Source organism: Carassius auratus, chromosome 26 (genome assembly GCF_003368295.1).
Source record: "Carassius auratus strain Wakin chromosome 26, ASM336829v1, whole genome shotgun sequence".
Lineage (NCBI taxonomy): Eukaryota > Metazoa > Chordata > Actinopteri > Cypriniformes > Cyprinidae > Carassius > Carassius auratus.
This window is the reverse complement of record NC_039268.1, coordinates 13,879,706-13,900,018: the sequence shown is the minus strand read 5'-3', so window position 1 is coordinate 13,900,018 and position 20,313 is coordinate 13,879,706. Positions and strand designations below refer to the sequence as shown.

At 37.9% G+C, this 20,313-nt stretch overlaps 1 protein-coding gene across 1 annotated transcript in view; it reads right to left on the bottom strand.

Moving 5' to 3' along the window:
- Positions 1-20,313, bottom strand: part of LOC113043968 (vacuolar protein sorting-associated protein 8 homolog) — a 159,301-nt gene that overhangs the window by 82,153 nt on the left and 56,835 nt on the right. Inside the window, 7 exon segments of the mRNA XM_074559808.1 lie at positions 6,112-6,183; positions 6,317-6,436; positions 8,546-8,618; positions 8,701-8,743; positions 10,589-10,619; positions 16,160-16,273; positions 16,336-16,558. Coding sequence (XP_074415909.1) covers positions 6,112-6,183; positions 6,317-6,436; positions 8,546-8,618; positions 8,701-8,743; positions 10,589-10,619; positions 16,160-16,273; positions 16,336-16,558 — 676 coding nt within the window.

Genomic DNA, 20,313 nt, shown 5'->3' with positions numbered 1-20,313 from the left:
GTGACCCGGCTGTTCAGCGGAACAGGAATGTGGCAAGGGGACGTAAAATCCATTCTCTCCTTCAGTGAACGAGGGTTTCATACTTAACCGAGATGTTCCCTTTCAGTTGGTCAAGTTCTACATTGCGTCAGAAAGAGACTGACGAATGGGGTCCACATCTACTGGACTGCAGCTTCCGCTCCTAATGGAGATGCAGATGTGATGAAGGCCAAGTGGAAAAGCATGGTCAGCAGTGAATGTGATCTAAACTTTTGCTTGCTTCTCTCAGCATATGCATCAGGCATAGTCTCTGAGAGAGGAATACTGAGGTCACCACAGGCTCTATGAGAACACAGCACTGTCTTGCCCTCCACTACACCAGCAACTCTTAAACAAGTCTTCGCTGAGGAGCCGAGCCCAGTGACCCGGCTGTTCATCGGAACAGCGATATGGCAAGGGGATGTAACATCTCCATTCCCTCCTTCAGGGAACGAAGGTTACATACTTAACCGAGATGTTCCCTTTCAGTTGGTTACATTCTACATTGCGTCAGAAAGAGACTGACGAATGGGGTCCACATCTACTGGACTGCAGCTTCCGCTCCTAATGGAGATGCAGATGTGATGAAGGCCAAGTGGAAAAGCATGGTCAGCAGTGAATGTGATCTAAACTTTTGCTTGCTTCTCTCAGCATATGCATCAGGCATAGTCTCTGAGAGAGGAATACTGAGGTCACCACAGGCTCTATGAGAACACAGCACTGTCTTGCCCTCCACTACACCAGCAACTCTTAAACAAGTCTTCGCTGAGGAGCCGAGCCCAGTGACCCGGCTGTTCAGCAGAACAGCGATATGGCAAGGGGATTTTTTTAAAGCGCTTGCAAGTTCACCACCTGATCCCTAAAAGGAGTGGTGGGAACTTGGGGCATGTACCCTGGCCGGGGTCTCAAGATAACGTGAGAGTTGGCCTGTCCGAATTCCAAGCATGCTTTGTCAACTGAAAATGCCTGCAGGTCCCCGACCCTCTTGACCGAAGCCAAAGCCACTAGGAGCGCAGTTTTCAATGATAGAAACTTTAACTCTACTGAGAGCACAGCAAGGGTTCGAAGGGAGCCCTCTGCAGTGGAGATAGAACCACTGCGAGGTCCCAAGAGGGAACTTGCTGAGGGCGAGGCCGATTGAGCCTCATGGCCTCTCTCAGGAACCTGATGGTCTGATCATGTCACAGTGCGTCTGGTCTGTGTATCACTGGGTGTCCACTAGAGGTATCACTTTCCCTTATTTGGTCACCTTCCTCCTTGTTGTGTAATTGATTGTTTCCCCACCTGTCTCCTGTTTCCCTATTATCCTTTTGTGTATAAATACCCAGTCTGTCTTAATCTGTGTTACGGAGTCCTTGTTGAATGTCGTTTGGATGTACTTTCCTGGGTCTGTTTTCCCGTGTGTTTTTGTGTTTGGATCTCATGGTTTTGACCCGGCCTGGACTGTTTATTCTTTTGGATATGCCCTATAAATAAAGATACATACCTGCACATGGTTCTCTCTTCTCGTTCCTGAAACACCTCACGTGACAGATCATGCCTCCCAAGAGACTTACCTTTAACAGGGCTATGGTGAGCTGAAATGGCACCTTCAGCCACCTTCAGGGTGGAAGGAGACAGCCTTCGTTCCAACCCCTCCTGAAAAAAGGAAAGCACTGACCCAAACGGGCATTTCCAGGGGTCCTCACGATGTGAAGAACACCAAGTGACAAACAGTTTCCACTTCAAAGCAGCTGCATTGCTGGTGGACACGAGTGATGGTAGCTACCACCTGAGGTGGCAAAGTACCTAAACCTTCCACGACCCATCCAGAACCCACACATGTAGGTTCCAAAGTGTATCAGACCTGAACCAGACAAATTATAAATATTCAATCAGGGGAATGGTTGAAACAAGAGGAGCCGAATTCCGCAGTTTGAACGGCGTTCAACATTAGAAAAAAAAAAAAAAAGAAAAATTATAGACAAATCAAATTTGGAGCAAGTAATAAGGATTGATGGTCAAATAGATGCACAGCATCACCATTACATGTAAATCCATGATAGTAATCACAATCACAAGCTCTTTGGATTGACTTCCCCCACCTAGAGTACAAGAACCAGGCTGAAATTCCTTTGAGGGGACCTTTTAACCTCTGCTCTCCACAGAACATCCTTATGTCAAAAAATGGCACAGAAACTGTCTTTTACAGATGTAGATGTAGATTGTAGATGTAGATTTTGAGTTCATCCAAAATGAACTCAAAAAGACTTTTAAACGAGTCCATTGCTTAAAGGGGGGGGGGGGGGGGGGGGTTATTATGCTATATGCTATTTCATCCATTCAGTTTTTTACACTGTTAAAGAGTTGGATTCCCATGCTAAACATGGACAAAGTTTAAAAAATTAAGTTGTACGTTTGAAGGAGTATTTTTGTTCCCAAAATGCTCCTTCCGGTTTGTCACAAGTTTCGGAAAGTTTTTTTCAAGTTCTGTGTGACGTTAGATGGAGCGAAATTTCCTTATATGGGTCCTAAGGGCACGTCTGCCGGAAGAGCGCGCACTCCCGTATAGCAGAGCACTGAGAGGCTGAGCACAAACATTCATTCACTGATCAGAACGAGAGCGTCGCGAAAAGTCACAAAAGAAGTGTGTTTTTGGTTGCCAGGGCAAGACAACCCTGCACAGATTACCAAAAGAGAAACAGCATTAAGGGACCAGTGGATGGAGTTTATTTTTACAGAGCATCAACGGAGTTGTGCAAGTGTTTTTGTTTGTTCCCTGCATTTCGAAGATGCTTGTTTTACAAACAAGGCCCAGTTTGACGACGGATTTGCGTATCGTTTATTTCTTAAGGATGATGAAATCCCAACGAAAAAGGGTCACGATCGTGTGTTGGAACCGCAGGCGGTGAGTAAAACTGCTTAAACTATCTCTGCCTCCTGGTTAGTGCGTCCGCCTCCCATGCCGGAGACCCGGGTTCGAGCCCCACTGCTCTCGTTCAGTTTCAGCCTCTGGATCTGATTCTGGATCATAAATAAATGGCTGAATCTGACTGTTAGCCATGGTTTGTTTTGGATGATGGATTTTTTTCCTCACGGTAATGTCACAACTTCCAAACGCTCTCAACGCAAAAGCTTACTGGCGCTCCTGATTCTTTAGCTCTGCCCACACGTCACGCCTCCAGCCAGTCGTGTTTTTCGGGGAAAAATCGGTACAGACTTATCTGGTATCTTTCTCTTATGAATATAATAAAACTAAAGACTTTTTGGAGTTATGAAGGATGAAGTACTACTCTATAAGTACTCAAGATTAACAGGATATTGAGTGAAAATGAGCATTTCACCCCCCCTTTAACTCCATATCACATATGTAACCCACACATTTGACTATCATGTAATCACTTATTGTGTATGTCTTTTTAAAAACTACTCAATAGCTTAAGGATTAATTTTCATGTTTAGTATATGTGTGTATGTATCATAATATGTATCATATGTAAATGTATCATATTCTTGTTATAGGAATCATGTCCAAAATTATACCCTGCAAGAGTGGGAAAATTCAGACTTCGGATTACTTTTTGCGTTCTTTGAGCACCAGCGTGCTTCGGCCTACACGGCTGCTGCTACTTAGCCACGATGAGAAAAAACACCACCTAGTCTCATCAAACTTTACTCCTGTTCTTTTAAAGTTAGTTTTTTTTTTCCTTTCCGTTGAGAGTTTTGTGTTCTGAGTTAAGTTTTGTAACGCCTTGTCTTCGAGTCTGACCTTGAGTGCCCGCCTAAAACTTCAACCCACCCATAACTCCGCATCTTCTGACAACTCCCAACCACAGGGTTCCCAAGACGTCACTTCAACAACTACTGATCTTCCAGCCAATCAGCAACCTCGGGAAACCCCCTTTTCAATGACAACAAAGAGAACCCCCTTTACACAGGCAATGCAAGTAACTTACCTCCAGACTCTGATCTGTACTGGTGTATCTAATATAATTTTAACCTCATTGAGGAATCCATTGCGAGAGTTTATTAGGTGATTGATGGTTGTTCATGTCTATGCAATTTCACGTATTGCTGTAAACTTGGGATTTCACATTTTCATTCTCTTAAAGTCATTATTTCCGAACTTTCTCTCTTCCTGCAACTTTTGTGAATGTGTTAGTGCATGTACTTATGTGTTAGATTAGTTTATATGTCTTAGATTTATCTAATAAAGCCTTATTCATATTGAAAAGATAAGTATCTTGTGTCTTGTGCTTACAAGATAATGTCTTAAACTCCCGATCTTGTTACTATGCTAATTAATAGTGTTTTTACTATACTTTAATATTAATATCCATTGTTGATGTTATATGGCTCGTTCAATGAATCGCTGGCCATCTCAGTGATTCGCCGTCAGACAGTGATTCTGTCCAAATACCCTTTAAAATCTTAAATGATTACCTTTGAGCTGAATTTACCTGTTTTCCCTCACACACACACACACACACACACACACACACACAAGCACACACACACACACACACACACATACACACATAAAATATATATATATATATATATATATATATATATATATATATATATATACACAGTACAGACCAAAAGTTTGGACACACCTTCTCATTCAAAGAGTTTTCTTTATTTTCATTACCATTTACTTTATTTTCATTTTCATTATCCTTCTGTCTGCGGTCCAGCTCACCCCTAAACCATCTCAATTGGTTTCAGGTCTGGGGACTGTGGAGGCCAGGTCATCTGGCGCGGCACCCCATCACTCTCCTTCTTGGTCAAATAGCCCTTGATGCCTTCAGTGTGACTCTACAATTTTCATAGTCATGAAAATAAAGAAAACTCTTTGAATGAGAAGGTGTGTCCAAACTTTTGGTCTGTACTGTATATGTGCTGCTGGCCTGGAGAGGTCCCTGCTCCTGTCTGAAGTGCATATAGGCTGTCTGTAGCACATATGGGTTCAGACAGCAAGCCTCAAAGCCTGGGTGCAGAGTCAGACGCTATACATCAAGTGTGGGGGTCACATTCTCCACTAAAGCCCAGTATTCATCTAACTCCCTGCAGCACTAACTTTCCTCAGCTGTGACCATGACCTCACATTTCTCACAAATAATGAAACAAAAATGTGTTTATCTCTCTCCTGCAGTGATGAAAAACTGCTTTATCATGTAACGTTACTGTTGGGATATTAACAAGTGTGACACACAAAAACGACTCCAGAAGCCTTAATAGCGTATTAAAATATAGCGTATCATTTTTCTATACATCGACTCTAACTGGGGTCTCTAACCTGGAATATGCACTTTAAAAGGAAGCATTACTCATGAATAATAATACTTACCTTTAAAAATATATAGAAAAAGATTAGACATTAGCATTTAAAATGCTAGTTTTTTTAGCATTACTCAAGAAATTTTTACAAACAAGATTCAAGATTCAAGATACTTATTCAACACATACACGATTATTTAGAGAATTTGAAATGAAATGTAAAATTCAGAGTGGTTAGACTGTTATTTGTGACACTATCTTACCTCACAAACATTGAACCAGGTTTTCTAAGATTTTTTAACCGTTTTGCATTTTTTTTTTTTTTTTCAGAACTTCTAAAAGATGGGGCTTTTTTTTCATTTTTCTACATTTGTGATTGTTAAATTCTGTGGAATTAATTAAAATATGGTAAACCTTCTGAATGATAAGCATTTTATTTCTGCTGGATATTCGGTGGAGTTATGTGGGAGTTATGTGGGATACCATGGGGGCCAAGGTCATGCTCTCTGTTTTTTATGAATGAACAAGTGATTACAGATGGAGAGAAAGAGAGAGTGTGTGAATGTTGATTTGAGTTGCTGAAGGCTCTTGAATGAGCTGTGATGAGGAGGTGGGGGGGGGGGGGGGGCTGCAGGACTGAACCGCTTCTCCAGCAGATAAAATTATCCCATTCACATGATTTACATTCCAATGACAGAGTGAAGAATCATTTCAGAGCCAAATGCTTTTTACACAGATGGAGGGAAAGCTGGGTGAGCATTCGAATGTATGCGTGTGTGTATGTGTATGAGATTTGTAGGCAAGAGACAGTGAAAAATATGTTACTGTTACCTTCATTAAAATGTCCACAATCCGTTGCTGATACTCCGGAGCCTGTTTGTCATTCTTGATGTCCTCAAATGTCTGTGAGACAAGCAGATATTAATATTCAGATCTGATTAAAGTATACTGAACTACACTCTACATGTATGACATATTAGTAGAGCACTGATGCTTTTAGTAACACTTATTGAATTATGGATTAGCTGATGCAAACCAGTGCCAGGACGTTGAGGAACTCTCGAGTGTCGAAGTGCAGAAGAGTTCGAATGTATGGATACACTTCCTCTTCCTGAGCAGCCTCTACCGAGTTCAGACGAATTAAAAACTCAAACACCTGGAACTCATTCAGTGATACAATAAAAAATTGCACAGCATTGCTTTTCATTGATTTATTTTTTTATTTTTTAAGATTACCTTTGCTGTCATCGAACACTTACTTAATGTTATTAAGTAACATTTATAACTGATGAACTTTTATATATAGCATTCAAGTTAAAAAGCCATTGTACACTTTTTATCTATGTGCTCGTGAACCAATCCCTCTACACAATAACTAAATCAAAATTCAACCCATTATCATCTGAGTACAGTATAGGGGCTGACTAGTTGCCATGGTGACCAGGTTAGTACATTTTCCTTCTAATGTGTGTGTGTGTGTGTTTGTGTGTGAGAGAGAGAGAGAGAGAGAGAGAGAAGAGAGAGAGGCACAGACCAAAAGATTAGCCATTATCTCTCATTCACACACACATAAAGGGAGGTAATTAGGCATCATTTGGAGGTGCTCAGCTTTGCGACGCCAATGTTTTCTTTTACAGCAGGGAGGAGGTTTTATTTCAGGGAGGATTTGGACCTGCAGATGTGACAATGTGTGTGTGTGTGTGTGTGTGTGTGTGTACATGTGTGTGACTGCATGGGAATGTGTGGATGTGGGTCATTGCAATGAAGGATCAAAGAGGAACAGGAGTCTCTCTGTGCACGTGTCACTTTGAACATGACACCTCAGGGCCCACAAGATGATACTCCACTTGATGATACAATTTACTCCCTGCTGTAAAACATACATTACACACTACTAAAAATACATATAGTAAACACATATAAAAACATACACAAACATACATATGTGTGTGTGTGTGTAGGCTACATACATTTTATTGGTCACTGAATCACTACGTTACCCGTGTTGTCATACTTAAGGCCTATGGCCTTTTTTTTCAGTACTGTGTTTTTTTATTATTATTATTATTATTGTTGTAAAATATTTTAATGTACAGTTGAGGTAAAGTGTTTTCAACCCCCTTTCAGAATCTGCAAAATGTTAATTATTTTACCAAAATAAGAGGGATCATACAAAATGCAAGTTATTGTTTATTTAGTACTGACCTGAATACTATATTTCACATAAAATATGTTTACCCCTGGATTCTTAATACTGTGTTTTTACCTAAATGATCCACAGCTGTTTTGTTGCAAAGTGATTTTTGTTGCAAAGTGAGTCCCTTGTTTGTCCTGAACAGTTAAACTGCCTGCTGTTCTACAGAACAATCCTTCAAGTCCCACAAATTCTTTGGTTTTCCAGCATTTTTGTGTATTTTATCCCTTTCCAACAGTGACTGTATGATTTTGAGATTCATCTTTGGCACAAGATAAACATGAGTGTACATCAGAAAGTATTCTGTCTCAACCACGGAAAGACGTCAGTACGCACCACTTTTCAAGTTCAAGTCCACCAACGTTGATCTACTTTCCGGACTGGTTTGTTTGTCGGACAAAATGGCATGATTCTGTGTTATAATTAGCTAGTTTGGCTGTCAATCAAACTCTGCTTCAGGGTAAATGACCGTACACTCAATAGATAATGTCCTGGCAGAAAACCACCAGCTTTTTTCTCATTTTTTTATGCATTTATTTCTTTCAGTGGGTATTTTGCATCCCATCTTAAAACCTAAACCTGGATTCTTCCACACTCTCCTTAATTTAGCCGAGAACATTCTGTTTTGTTTCAGAACAGATCATCTCTACACATCTTTGGAGTAAACAACCCTGTCTGTCATGCTTTCACTCAAACCTATAGAGTGTGACAGCACTCAATGTGTGTGTGTGTGTGTGTGTGTGTGTGTGTGTGTGTGTGTGTGTGATCCATGTCCGTTTTTAAAGTCCTCTGGAGGTTTTCTATCCCAGAACAAATCACTTGAGCACACTGAATAGGCAACAAAGAGAAAATCCCTCTAAAAGCCCTGCTGAGAGCAAACTGCATAGAATACTAAACACACACTTGTGCTGTATATAACTGAGGGAGAAAGAGTGGCATGACTCATACAGACCCATACAAACAAAACAGACATGAGTGTTACAGTGTTGAGCTGTACAGAACATGAGAATGTGACTTCAAACCAAACAATACACATTCTCTGCAATCTCTGGGTTTAATCAAACTTCTTACCTGGTTTTTCACTTGAGGGACCAGATCTCCAGGAATGTCACCTAACGGTTAGGTCCGTCCTGCCAAACAACAGCTGGCAGAGGAGAAGGAAACAGGTGTGTGTAATTGCACGGAACTATGTTTGAGTGCAGTACTTATGCAGAACGTCACCTCACCTGATGTACACCAGCAGTTTATTTCCCATCACAACATGCTCATCTGAGGAAGGTAACGAATGGGAAATTGTGATTATGTATTATTTATTGATAACATTGTTATTAATTAGATTTTGTAAATTCTGGAGGTTGGGGTTGGCTGGCATTTTTTTCTTTTCATTCATTGCTGAGTATCTCTTGTGAAACATGTTAAGTCTGACAATGTGCAAAAGAAAGTTTGAGTTATTGGTTTGAATTATTAATTTTGAGCAAAATCCCCCCCCCCCAAAAAAAAAAATAAAAATAAAAACAAAATACCTACTCATATGCATCTTTTAGGATTTAGAATGCAATCTAGGCTTGTTGTGTTTGTAGTGCTTAATAATTTGGTCAAAATCTTGTGGTTATATATATTTAATTACGGTATTTATTTTTACATATTTTTTTACATACATTATAAATACAAATACAATCTATACTAAACAAGAAATATTACTAAAATCTTACTATAAAACAGCCAAGCTTAAGTATTCAAGAAAAATTATAATAATAAAATTTTACATTACAACTGTAAAATTGTAATACTAATAATTACAGCAGTCTAAATCTCTTTTCTGGAATAGTTTCTGCCAGCTTCTCAAGTTTAGCTGAGTATCTTGATGTATGTTGCATGTGTTGTTTTATATTTGCTGGTTCTTTGTTCTACCTGTGAGACCAATTGCCTGAAAAAGTTTCTGAAAAACCAGGAAACAGAAGCAGTTCAATTTTTATTATTTGTTACAAGTGAACATGAACATTAACAGAACTAATTTAAAATAGTTAATAATTTTACCACTTAAACTTAGCTGTTTTCTAACAACCAGCAAATAAATAAATGTAAGCTATTAAGAAAAGTCACTTCAGAGACAGCAAGTCATCACAATTTTTTCTCAGGAAGATGGTTCATGATACGACCAGAAAAGACAGTAAATATACTCTCTTTTGATTTCATCTTGACTTTTAACTCTTAAGACAATCTGATTTTTACTTTCAGCAAACACATATATACAGCATGTTGAGAGAGTTTATTAGCATAGTCTACTCTCCCTCCAGACTCCAGACTCCAGACAGCAGCACCTGCATGACATGGTCACATAATCTAACACAACACACACTAAAGCAGAGCGGTCAGTCTGTATGTGTGTGACATTTTGGCCATGAAACAAATTAATCCATTTCTCAGTTGCCTTTCATCTGGGGTTCAGAAGATTCCCCTGACAACAAGGCTTTCATCTTTTTTCTAGCTTGATAGTGAAAAAAAAAAAAAAAAAAAATTCACACACACTTTATTTGAAAAACACATGTGTGGATCAAAAATGTGCACACATACATCCTTGATGTATGTGTGTCCCCAAAGGCTTACCAGCTTAAACTGAGTGGTTTCTGCTTTGTGCGGCAACTATACTATCAGTGCGTGAATGAAAAACAATTAAAACAATTAAAAGCTGGAATGCGTGACTTTTGCTCGCGTGTGTTAATTTCGTTAACGTAAACCATGACAAAAAAATTTAGTTGACGAGCTTTTTCCCATCACTAAGTCAAGACAAAGACTAGACAACAATAACATCAATAAATGATAACTATCACTATATCAACATGCAAATTCATTGAAGATATAAGACGAGACTACAATGTATTAAAAAAAAGAAAATTTTACTTTACCAAAAACCTCTTTTTATTTTCAGCAAAAAAGGAGACAAAATGTTATTGTGGACCTCTCTACACACACCTCTACTACGCAAGATTTCATGAGTTTGCTTGCCAGATATCAAAAGTTAAAATCCTCGAATCAGAGCTTCGCTGTTACAAGGATCTATTTTTAGCCCGGTGTTTTGCTTATTTTATCTGGAAATCATGTGCACGCACTCACTTCTCATTGCGGAAGCGCCGCTGAGGATGATCTGAAAACAGTCACAAACAAGTTGGAGTTTAGCAATCTAAACAGAAGTGTCTTAACTGTATCGTTTGCATTTGTGGTTGCTGAATAAATGCACTTACTCAACTGCTGTTGTTTTAATAGAGAATTAGGGTTATTTCAATTTGGAATTAGTGGAATTACTTGGAATTTCACTGTTATAATATTTTGTTTGTTTTAACAGTTTTCATAATGTAGACAGAGATATTGCATAAGTCTTTGGTATTAATTTCTATAATTAATCAGTACATAAGATAAGGTAAAATACATTAAAATACATAAAATACATACATACCATTTATTCCACATTCCACATTCTATTTATTTGTGCTTACTGGTCAAAGTGCAATAGTAAATTTATCAAATGACAACAATTATTATGATTATAATTTTGAGTAAAAATAATTTTGATCAGTTTAACCATTATACAGCATGACAATTTTTTTTATTACATTTTATTAAAACCTGACAAAAATGCTTGTACATTTAATTGACTTAAACTTGACAAACAAAAACAGGACAAGGTTGATTAAATATGATAACTAAAATTTACATTTGAGTAAGACTAACACTAAATTAAAAATGGCCAAAATTAATACTGCTTTACGGTTAATTAATAATAATCTTATTGCTAAAATGTCAAGTTTTAATTGACTAAAACTAGACAAATACTTCAGGTTTTCTTTGACTAAAACCATACTAAAGTGTTGAAACTTTTAGTCAACTAAAACTTGACTAAAACTAAATATAAAAATAACTAAATATGATAAACACTAAAAAGGCCATTGAACACAGGACTAAGACTAAAATTTAAAATAGATGACAAAATTAAACTACTTTTGACCAAATTTACAGTATAGACAAGACGCAAGCTGTCAGAGCCAGTCTTCAGATTTTGGACAATTGGAGTTGTGGTGTATAGTGTATTGTATAGATGGGCACAGATATTTTAGCTTCAGTCCATGATTCCATCCAGTTGAAAGATACAGAAAAGAAATAATATTTCGAGCTGATGTTAGAAGACATATAATAGCGACATATGATAATGTAAAATGTGTTTTACACTCAAATATGATCAACAGAATTTCAAACATGCTTGTTTGACACACAAGAACCAATGAGGCTTGTTTTCATGTGTTATGCAAGCATGTTTGAGCTTTGTGTTTGAGGTTTGTTCTCATGCATAAAGCTTCTGTTGACCATAGTGGATGTGCTCAGTTTATGCATGTTGATCATGTTTATTTGTAAAATACAAGATAAAATTAAATCAGTTCATTCTGAAAAGCAGTGGTTCTCAATTCCAGTCCTCGCGCCCCATTGCTCTGCACATATTGTGTGTCTCTCTTTGTTAACACACCTGTTTCAGATAATCAGCTCGTTAGAAGTGAGTTCCGTGCATGAATTGTGTTCCGATTGACAGGGATGGTCTCTACAAAGTGTTCATCGCTCCCTACTCCCTGAGCAGGGGAAATCTGTTGAAGTTTACTTCACTTCGGAACATTCATTCACGGATTTGCATTGCACAATGTCTGTCTACACACACAGACAAGTGTGACATCATATACCTCAATCAATACACCGTATTTTCCGGACTATAAGTCACACTTTTTTTCATAGTTTGGCTGGTCCTGCGACTTATAGTCAGGTGCAACTTATCAAAATTAATTTGACATGAACCGAGAGAAATTAACCAAGAGAAAACATTACCGTCTACAGCCGCGAGAGGGCGCTCTATGCTGCCAGAGATGCTGCTCAGTGCTCCTGTAGTCTACACTGAAAACATAGAGTGCCCTCTCGCAGCTGTAGACAGTAATGTTTTCTCTTGGTTCTTGGTTCTAAATAAATTAGACTTATATTCCAGTGCGACTTATATATGCTTTTTTCCTCATCATGACGTATTTTTGGACTGATGCGACTTATACTCAGATGCGACTTATAGTCCAAAAAATACGGCAATTTAAATTCACGTCTTGCACACTTCAGTGCACTTTGAATGGAACATATACATTTCCTTCGAACTGGAATCATGGTGGAATATCCTGTGATGTCCACTTCACAGGGCATTTTTGTTCGAATAGAACAAACGTCTGAAGCAATAAGAGAAACATACAAAATGTGCAGAGCAGTGGGGCACAAGGACTAGAATTGAGAACTGCTGCTGTAAAGCGATCGTGTCTAATCAGTTGACATCAGTATTTTCATATGGATTTATTTTACTATCTCTTCTTGAACTTTCCAAAAATAAGAAATTCTAAGAAATTTCAAAATCACCAAAACCTTTGGAAGGAACTTTAACCTTCTAGTGTTGTTTGGTCATTTTAGGCTGAAAAAAAAGATGTTTTTTTTAATTTAGAATTTTTTTAGAATTTTTAAAAATCGCTATGTCATTGGAATGGTAAGACACTTGGTGACTTTTATGGCAGTCACTATGTAACCACACACACATACAAAAAAAAAAAAATAATAGTTGTGGAATTTTTGAAAAAGCTAAATTCATGACGCAGAAAAAGAGTGCACAGCAATACATAAAGGGGTGACACTGCAAAATAGACACTCTCCCCCCATCTTCATAGAAACACATACAGGTATCTCAATAAATTAGAATGCCATGGAAAAGCTCATTTATTTCAGCAATTCAACTCAAATAGTGAAAGTTGAGTATCAAACAAAAATTCAAAGCACAGAGATATAATATAATATAATATAATATAATATAATATAATATAATATAATATAATATAATATAATATAATATAATATAATAATCAACTCAAAACACCTGCAAAGGTTTCATGAGCCTTCAAACTGGTCTCAAACTCTCAGTTTGGTTCACTTGGCTACACAATCATGAGGAAGACTGCTGATCTGACAGTTGTTCAGAAAACACTCATTGACATCCTTCACAAGGAGGGTAAGCCACAAACATTAATTGCCAAAGAAGCTGGCTGTTCACAGAGTGCTGTATCCAAGCATGTCAACAGAAAGTTGAGTGGCAAGAAAAAGTGTGGAAGAAAAAGATGCACAACCAACGAGATAGCCGCAGCCTTGTGAAGATTGTCAAGCAAAACCAATTCAAGAATTTGAGTGAAATTCACAAGGAATTTCACAGAAGTGTCAAGGAATTTACAGAACCACAGACAACATCAGAGGCGTCTTACCTTACCTGTTGTCCAGTGGTCCAAAGTCCTCTTTTCAGTTGAGAGCATGTTTTGTATTTCATTTGGAAACCAAGGTCCTAGAGTCTGGAGGAAGGGTAGATAAGCTCATAGCCCAAGTTGATTGAAGTCCAGTGTTAAGTTTCCACAGTCTGTGATGATTTGGGGTGCAATGTCATCTGCTTGTGTTGGTCCATTGTGTTTTTTTGAAAACCAAAGTCACTGCACCCGTTTACCAAGAAATTGCTGAGCACTTCATGCTTCCTTCTGCTGACCAGCTTTTTTGAAAGTGCTGATTTCATTTTCCAGCAGGATTTGGCACCTGCCCAAACTGCCAAAAGCACCAAAAGTTGGTTAAATGACCATGGTGTTGGTGTGCTTGACTGGCCAGCAAATCTATGGGGTATTGTCAAGAAGAAAATGAGAAACAAGAGACCAAACAATGCAGATGAGCTGAAGGCCACTGTCAAAGAAACCTGGGCTTCCATATCACCTCAGCAGTGCCACAAACTGATCACCTCCATGCCCCGGCAAATTGAGGCAGTAATTAAAGCAAAAGGAGCCCCTACCAAGTATTGAGTACATGTACATTAAATTAACATACTTTCGAGAAGGCCAACAATTAACTAAAAAAGTTTTATATTGGTCTTATGAAGTATTCTAATTTGCTGATATGAACTGGTGGGTTTTTGTTAAATGTGAGCCAAAATCATCACAATAAAGAAAAAAAAAAAAAAAAAAAAAATTTAAATTACTTCAGAATTTAAATTGAATTTAACACACAAGTTTCACTATTTGAGTTGAATTACTGAAATAAATGTACTTTTCCACGGCATTATAATTTATTGAGATGCACCTGTATATGAACTAGTGTGACTGTAACTCAAAACATGTTTCTGCAAGTGCATGAAACAATAATTCAGCCAAAAATGCAGTCCAAACACAAACACCAAGGAATGGGGTACAAACTAATACATCAAGAATACAAAACGGACACACAAATACACACTCACTTGCACACACTCACAGACACACAACACACTATTATAACACACGCAAATGAACTGGTGTGGATCAGATAAGGATCAGATAAGAGGTTGAAATGTGATTGATTAATTTCTGATAAAGCATTCCTGTTCATTTTGGTTACATTTTTGTTGAATTTTGATGTAATGTGTAACAAAATGCCTTTCTTTGTGTTCAGGTTTAACTGTATTAAAACTGATTAAAAAAAAAAAAATTCTAAACCCATACTAAATGTTGTCTTTGAGAATGTTTAAATATATTTCCAGATCCACAACTTAATAAAAGTAAGACTTTATGCTTAAAAACAACTAGAAAATTTAAAAGCATTTTCATGTAGGGATATAAAGGAATTTAGTGGCTAAACCATGCAATTACAGATGTTTTTCTTTTTTTTTTTTTTTACTCTGACCATAGCACTAATCTGATTTTCAAAATTGGATTTTAGAGGCATTTGTATTTTAACATTAAATACTGTCATAAATGAAAAGTAATATCAAAATCTTAGATTTTTTTTTTCTTCCCCAGTGTTAAAATCTGTATCATAATTATTGCATAAATAATAAGTACCATGACATTCTATCAAAATACAAAATAAAAAATATTATGGAATAAGAATATATTACACTGATTTTACAAAAAAAAAAAAAAAAAAAAAAAAATACATTTCAGGTGTAACAATACAAGTGTTACTCCAAAATGAACAAATACCAGAGGGTTAATGGAAAGACAGAATGCTCCCAGGGTTTGGAACGCCATTAGAGTGAGTTACTAAAGCAGCGGTTTTCAACTCCAGTCCTCCCAAAGGAATCGTCCACACAAAAATGAATTTATTTTTATCATTTACTCACCATCATGTTGTTCTAAACCTGAGTTTAGAAAGTTCCTTTCTCATGTTAAACACAAAATAAGATATTTTTAACAGTTCCCATTGACTTCCATAGTATGGAAAGAAATACTAATCAAACAGTTGTTAGACCAGGGTGAGTAAATGATGACAAAATTTACATTTTGGGTGAACTATCCCTTTAACAGACCTAAAGTCCCTCACTTCCAACTCATGCTGCAGTCTTGTACAGGCCAGAATGAACATGTTTACCCACCAAGACCAGATCGGAATGTGCTTGGCTCGTTTTTTTCTCATCATGCTTCTTCTAGCAAGTTTCTATGAGTCTGTTAAATTCAGAATGACTGGAAAAGACTGGTATTGTGTGATCTTAAGTCATCTTTTAGTATATGATGCCAAGATCATCTCTGTAATTCACAAGTCAGCAAGTGTATGAAGCAAGCCTAGTGTTTCAAAATCTTAACACATTAACACAAACATTGATTGAGCACAGTATCATACCTCCATGGTGCTGATGTAGTCATTCATGCGACTGTTGAAGACGTAGATCATAGCATCCAACAGCTGGTTATCCCAGCACATCTGCACCACCAACAAACATCCAGTAAACATATGCTGACTTAAGCAATACAGATGATGAAGAGCTGCTGCTATGAAGCATTCGCACATTCACACACCTGTTGTATGTCCAGATTTGAGATGTCCATATGGACCAGGCATCCCTCAACACTATCCATCATGCCATTCTCCTGGAAGTAGCTGATGAGGTCTCTCATGACAGGTGCAGTCAGACAAAGTATCCTCTCGCTTAGAATGTAAGGCTCCAGACTCTCCAGAAACACACCCCTGGCCACAGAGTTCTCCACCAGACGAGGGTAGATCTGGTTAAACAGCAGGTCCCTGAGCAGAAGAGAAATTGTTTGACAAATTAGATGGGTTATCGCATTAACCATTGGCCATTTTTTTTTTTTTTTTTTGTGTGTGAGGAAAACATCTTAAATACTTGAAAAACTCACATCTATTAAGTCACATGACAGTAGACCCTGCTAAACTATATGCTTATTAGTTTGTTATAAGCTCTTAATATAAAGCATTCTCATCTTTAGGACAATTTAGGTACTTTCCCCACAGCAGCTCACTATGTGTTCTCTGCATTTTCCAAGAGCTTTTTTGTCAATATGTGTTATTCATTTTCCAATATTTTCATTACCAATTTTTACTGATTCGTTGGTGCAGACCTAACTTATACACTTCTATACATTTTACATTTTGTTATAAACTTCAACTATGTTATCATTTTACAAATTCATTAGAACTATAATTCAATAATTAATTATAATTTTGAGAAGATATGTTATATTAAGCCATAATTTTTTTCACAGTGGGCTCATTAGTTCCTTCACATAAAAAAAGATTGAATTTAATAATTGTGAAGTCTTGTCTTTTCTTTCCTCAGACTTTCAAATATTTGTTTTGCTTGGAATTAAAGGTTGTAGTGCTGTGATTCATTGCTGAGCTCATTAATTTGGTTCATGTCTTAAAACTCTTTACTCTTGAAACACCTACTGACAAAATTAATGAGAAAATACTTCAACAACCTAGGCCAATGAGACAGTGGGTGGATATTTTAGCATTCCACGTAAAAACAATTGGTCTGTCCTGATTTCCGCGAAGCAGAAAACGCGGATAGAATCTCAAAATACAGTCATGAAAATGAAACTTACATTTTAATATGGACAGTCATGGAATTTGTCAAAGTTAGCATAAATTAATCAAATCAAATCTCCATATGGACCAGTATCTGTAAATCTTAAGCCACAAAAGTTGGTTGAAATATGAATCCTGTGTGTTCTGCTCTGTGTAAATGAATGAATGGCATGAGAATGAGGAATGAGACCTGGGGGTTTGTTTCCTACATAGACTGAAGCGCATGCCGCTTGCAGTAATTTCAGCATCTGCCATCTCAATGAGGACATAAATACATAAACAACATCACCAGAACTGTTCTGAGTCACTCCACAAGCATTTTACCGTTTAATTTGAGTAAAACCAGTGTCAATTTAAAGGTATTCAAGGCAACCCATCAAAATAAGTTTACTTTTACATAAAGGCATTGTGCAAGAAATATTACTATTATTTAGTAGAATGTATGTGCTACTGCTTCTACTGTTGGAAAAAAAGAAAAGAAAGAAACAAAATCACACAATATTTCTTCCATGTTTTAATTTTAATATCAAAATGTGTTTAAATTTCATTAATTAAAAGACAAATGTGGGAGAAACTTGCTTACTTGCTTACATAATTATATTACTTGTAGAAAAACTTTAAACACAATTGTAAATAAGTATAAAGAATGGCATTGGTTTTATTTTTAGTGAAAAAAAAGCCAGGGCCAAAAAACATCACTGCTGATTAACTAGATGTGCATTTAAAAACAAACCTACTGTGATAAGAGCTTATCAGTTGCCGATGTGACAGTGCCACAAGCACCTGAAGTGTGAGAGAGCAACAGCACTCTACCAGAAAGCAGAAAGTGATGACAGGGATTAAAGTCTCTGTTGATACAGCAGAATAGTAACTCTAGGCAGTGGGACTGTAAAGCTTGAGTACAAAGTCTGTGAAGATAAATGAATGTAACATTTTTTTTTTTTTTTTTTACTATTTAAAACATATGTTATAATGTAATTTAATGCTGTGATCTCAAAGCTGCATTTTTTGCATCATTACTCCAGTCTTCAGTGTCACGTGATCCTTCAGAAATCATTCCAAAATGCTGATTTGCTGTTCAAGAAACATCTATTATTATTAATATCAATATCTAAAGTGCCCCATTTAGGACTATTTTTAATTACCTTTCATACAGTGTGTAACACAGCTCTTAGTGAAAGAAAACATCCTGCAAAGTTTTTAAAAGTTTCATTTTTAAAAGAAATCCCAAGCCTTTTCATGTTCACGTCAACATGAAACATTAGCATACTGCCAGACCCACTTGTTGCGTGTACAGACCTAGGTAAACTTGAACCCTAGATTAACATTCTATGTGTGGAGGGCTACCGGTTCACATTAATGGCTCTGAGTATTTGCTGCGTAAAACCATCAGTTGATTTTCGCGTTGGTCTGAATGTATAAATTATGGCGGCAGCCACACGCAGTGGCTTCTCTCTGTCCCGACAGAAAGGTGTGTTCATGTTTTTTGTCTTGTGAGTCGCAGTGTTTTTGTACGTCGTCATCATGTCTACCTGTCTGTAAGCGTGCATACAGTCACAAGTTTCTGCTCGATGTCGGCAGAACCGCATTTTTACAGTTAAACTCCGTGCACGCGGAACAGCTGCAGGATCTCTGTCTGCTACGGAGGCCTACACCACCCCCACCACTGCATCACTGCCACAAGCGGTGTGAGAGGAAGCAGAAGAGGGGTAAGCGCTGAGGTATCCGGACTAGGCTAACGGCTAACCCACACAAGCCATCTATCCCCACCATCTGGCTAACCGGGAGTGAACGTACTGCCTAACGTACACTTGTTGGACAATAAACTGCACTACATACGATTATTACGTTAAACTCAGTGGACTGTAAGAGACTGTTGTGTTTTTGTGTTCATGGAAACATGGCTCAGTAACATCGTTCAAGATTCCGCTATTCAGCTCGACCAGCTAACGTGATATCGAGTGGACAGCGCTTTCGTCGTGGGAGGAAAAATCGACAGTGTCTGGCTTTGTGTTTACATCAATGATGCGTGGTGCCGCGATGCTGTTGTGATCTGCAAACACCGCTCACCCCTGCTGGAGGTTATGATTGTAAGTTCCGGCTGCTCTATCTGCCGAGGGAATATACTGCCATACTGCTCATTTCGGTTTACATTCCCCCGATCAACATCAACTGCAAAAGGAACGATGCACTAAATTAATGCTTTTCTCATCATATCTGGGGATTTCAACCATGCTGACTTAAAGAGTGTGTTTCCAAAAATACACCAACACTTTAACTTTCCAACATGAGGTAATAACATTTTGGACTTTGTTTACACCACACAGAGAGGAGCTTACAAAGCCCTCCCCCTTCCCCCACCTCAGGGCTTCAGACCACATCACTGTCACGCTAATGCCTGCTTACAGACTGCTCACTAAAGTCACCAAACCAGTTCAAAAACAGATTCAAGTGTAGCCAGAAGGATCATCAGATGTTCTTCAAGACTGCTTTGACACAACTGACTGGGACATGTTTAAGCAGGCTGCAACATACAATAACTCCACTGACCTCCAGGAGTACTCCGAGACTGTCACTGCCTACATCAACAAGTGTATTGATGATGTAACAGTCAAAAAAACATCACTGTCCGGGCCAATAAGAAGCCGTGGATGACAGGGGAGGTCTACAGACTCCTTAAGACATGGAATACCGCCTTCAGAGATGGAGATGAGGTGGGCCTGAGAACAGCCAGTCATCAGAGAGTCTAAGAGATAGCACTCTTAATATAGATGAAGAAAAAACCCAGAATCAGACTTAAGACGATGCAGCGTAAGAAACTAGATGGAGGTCTGTCTTTACCTAATTTTGAATTATATAATTTATCCTTTCAAATAAGAGGAATCAGAACCTGGGTTAACTCAGATTCTCCGGTTCCTTTGCGAGTTCTGGAAGCAAATATTATCCAT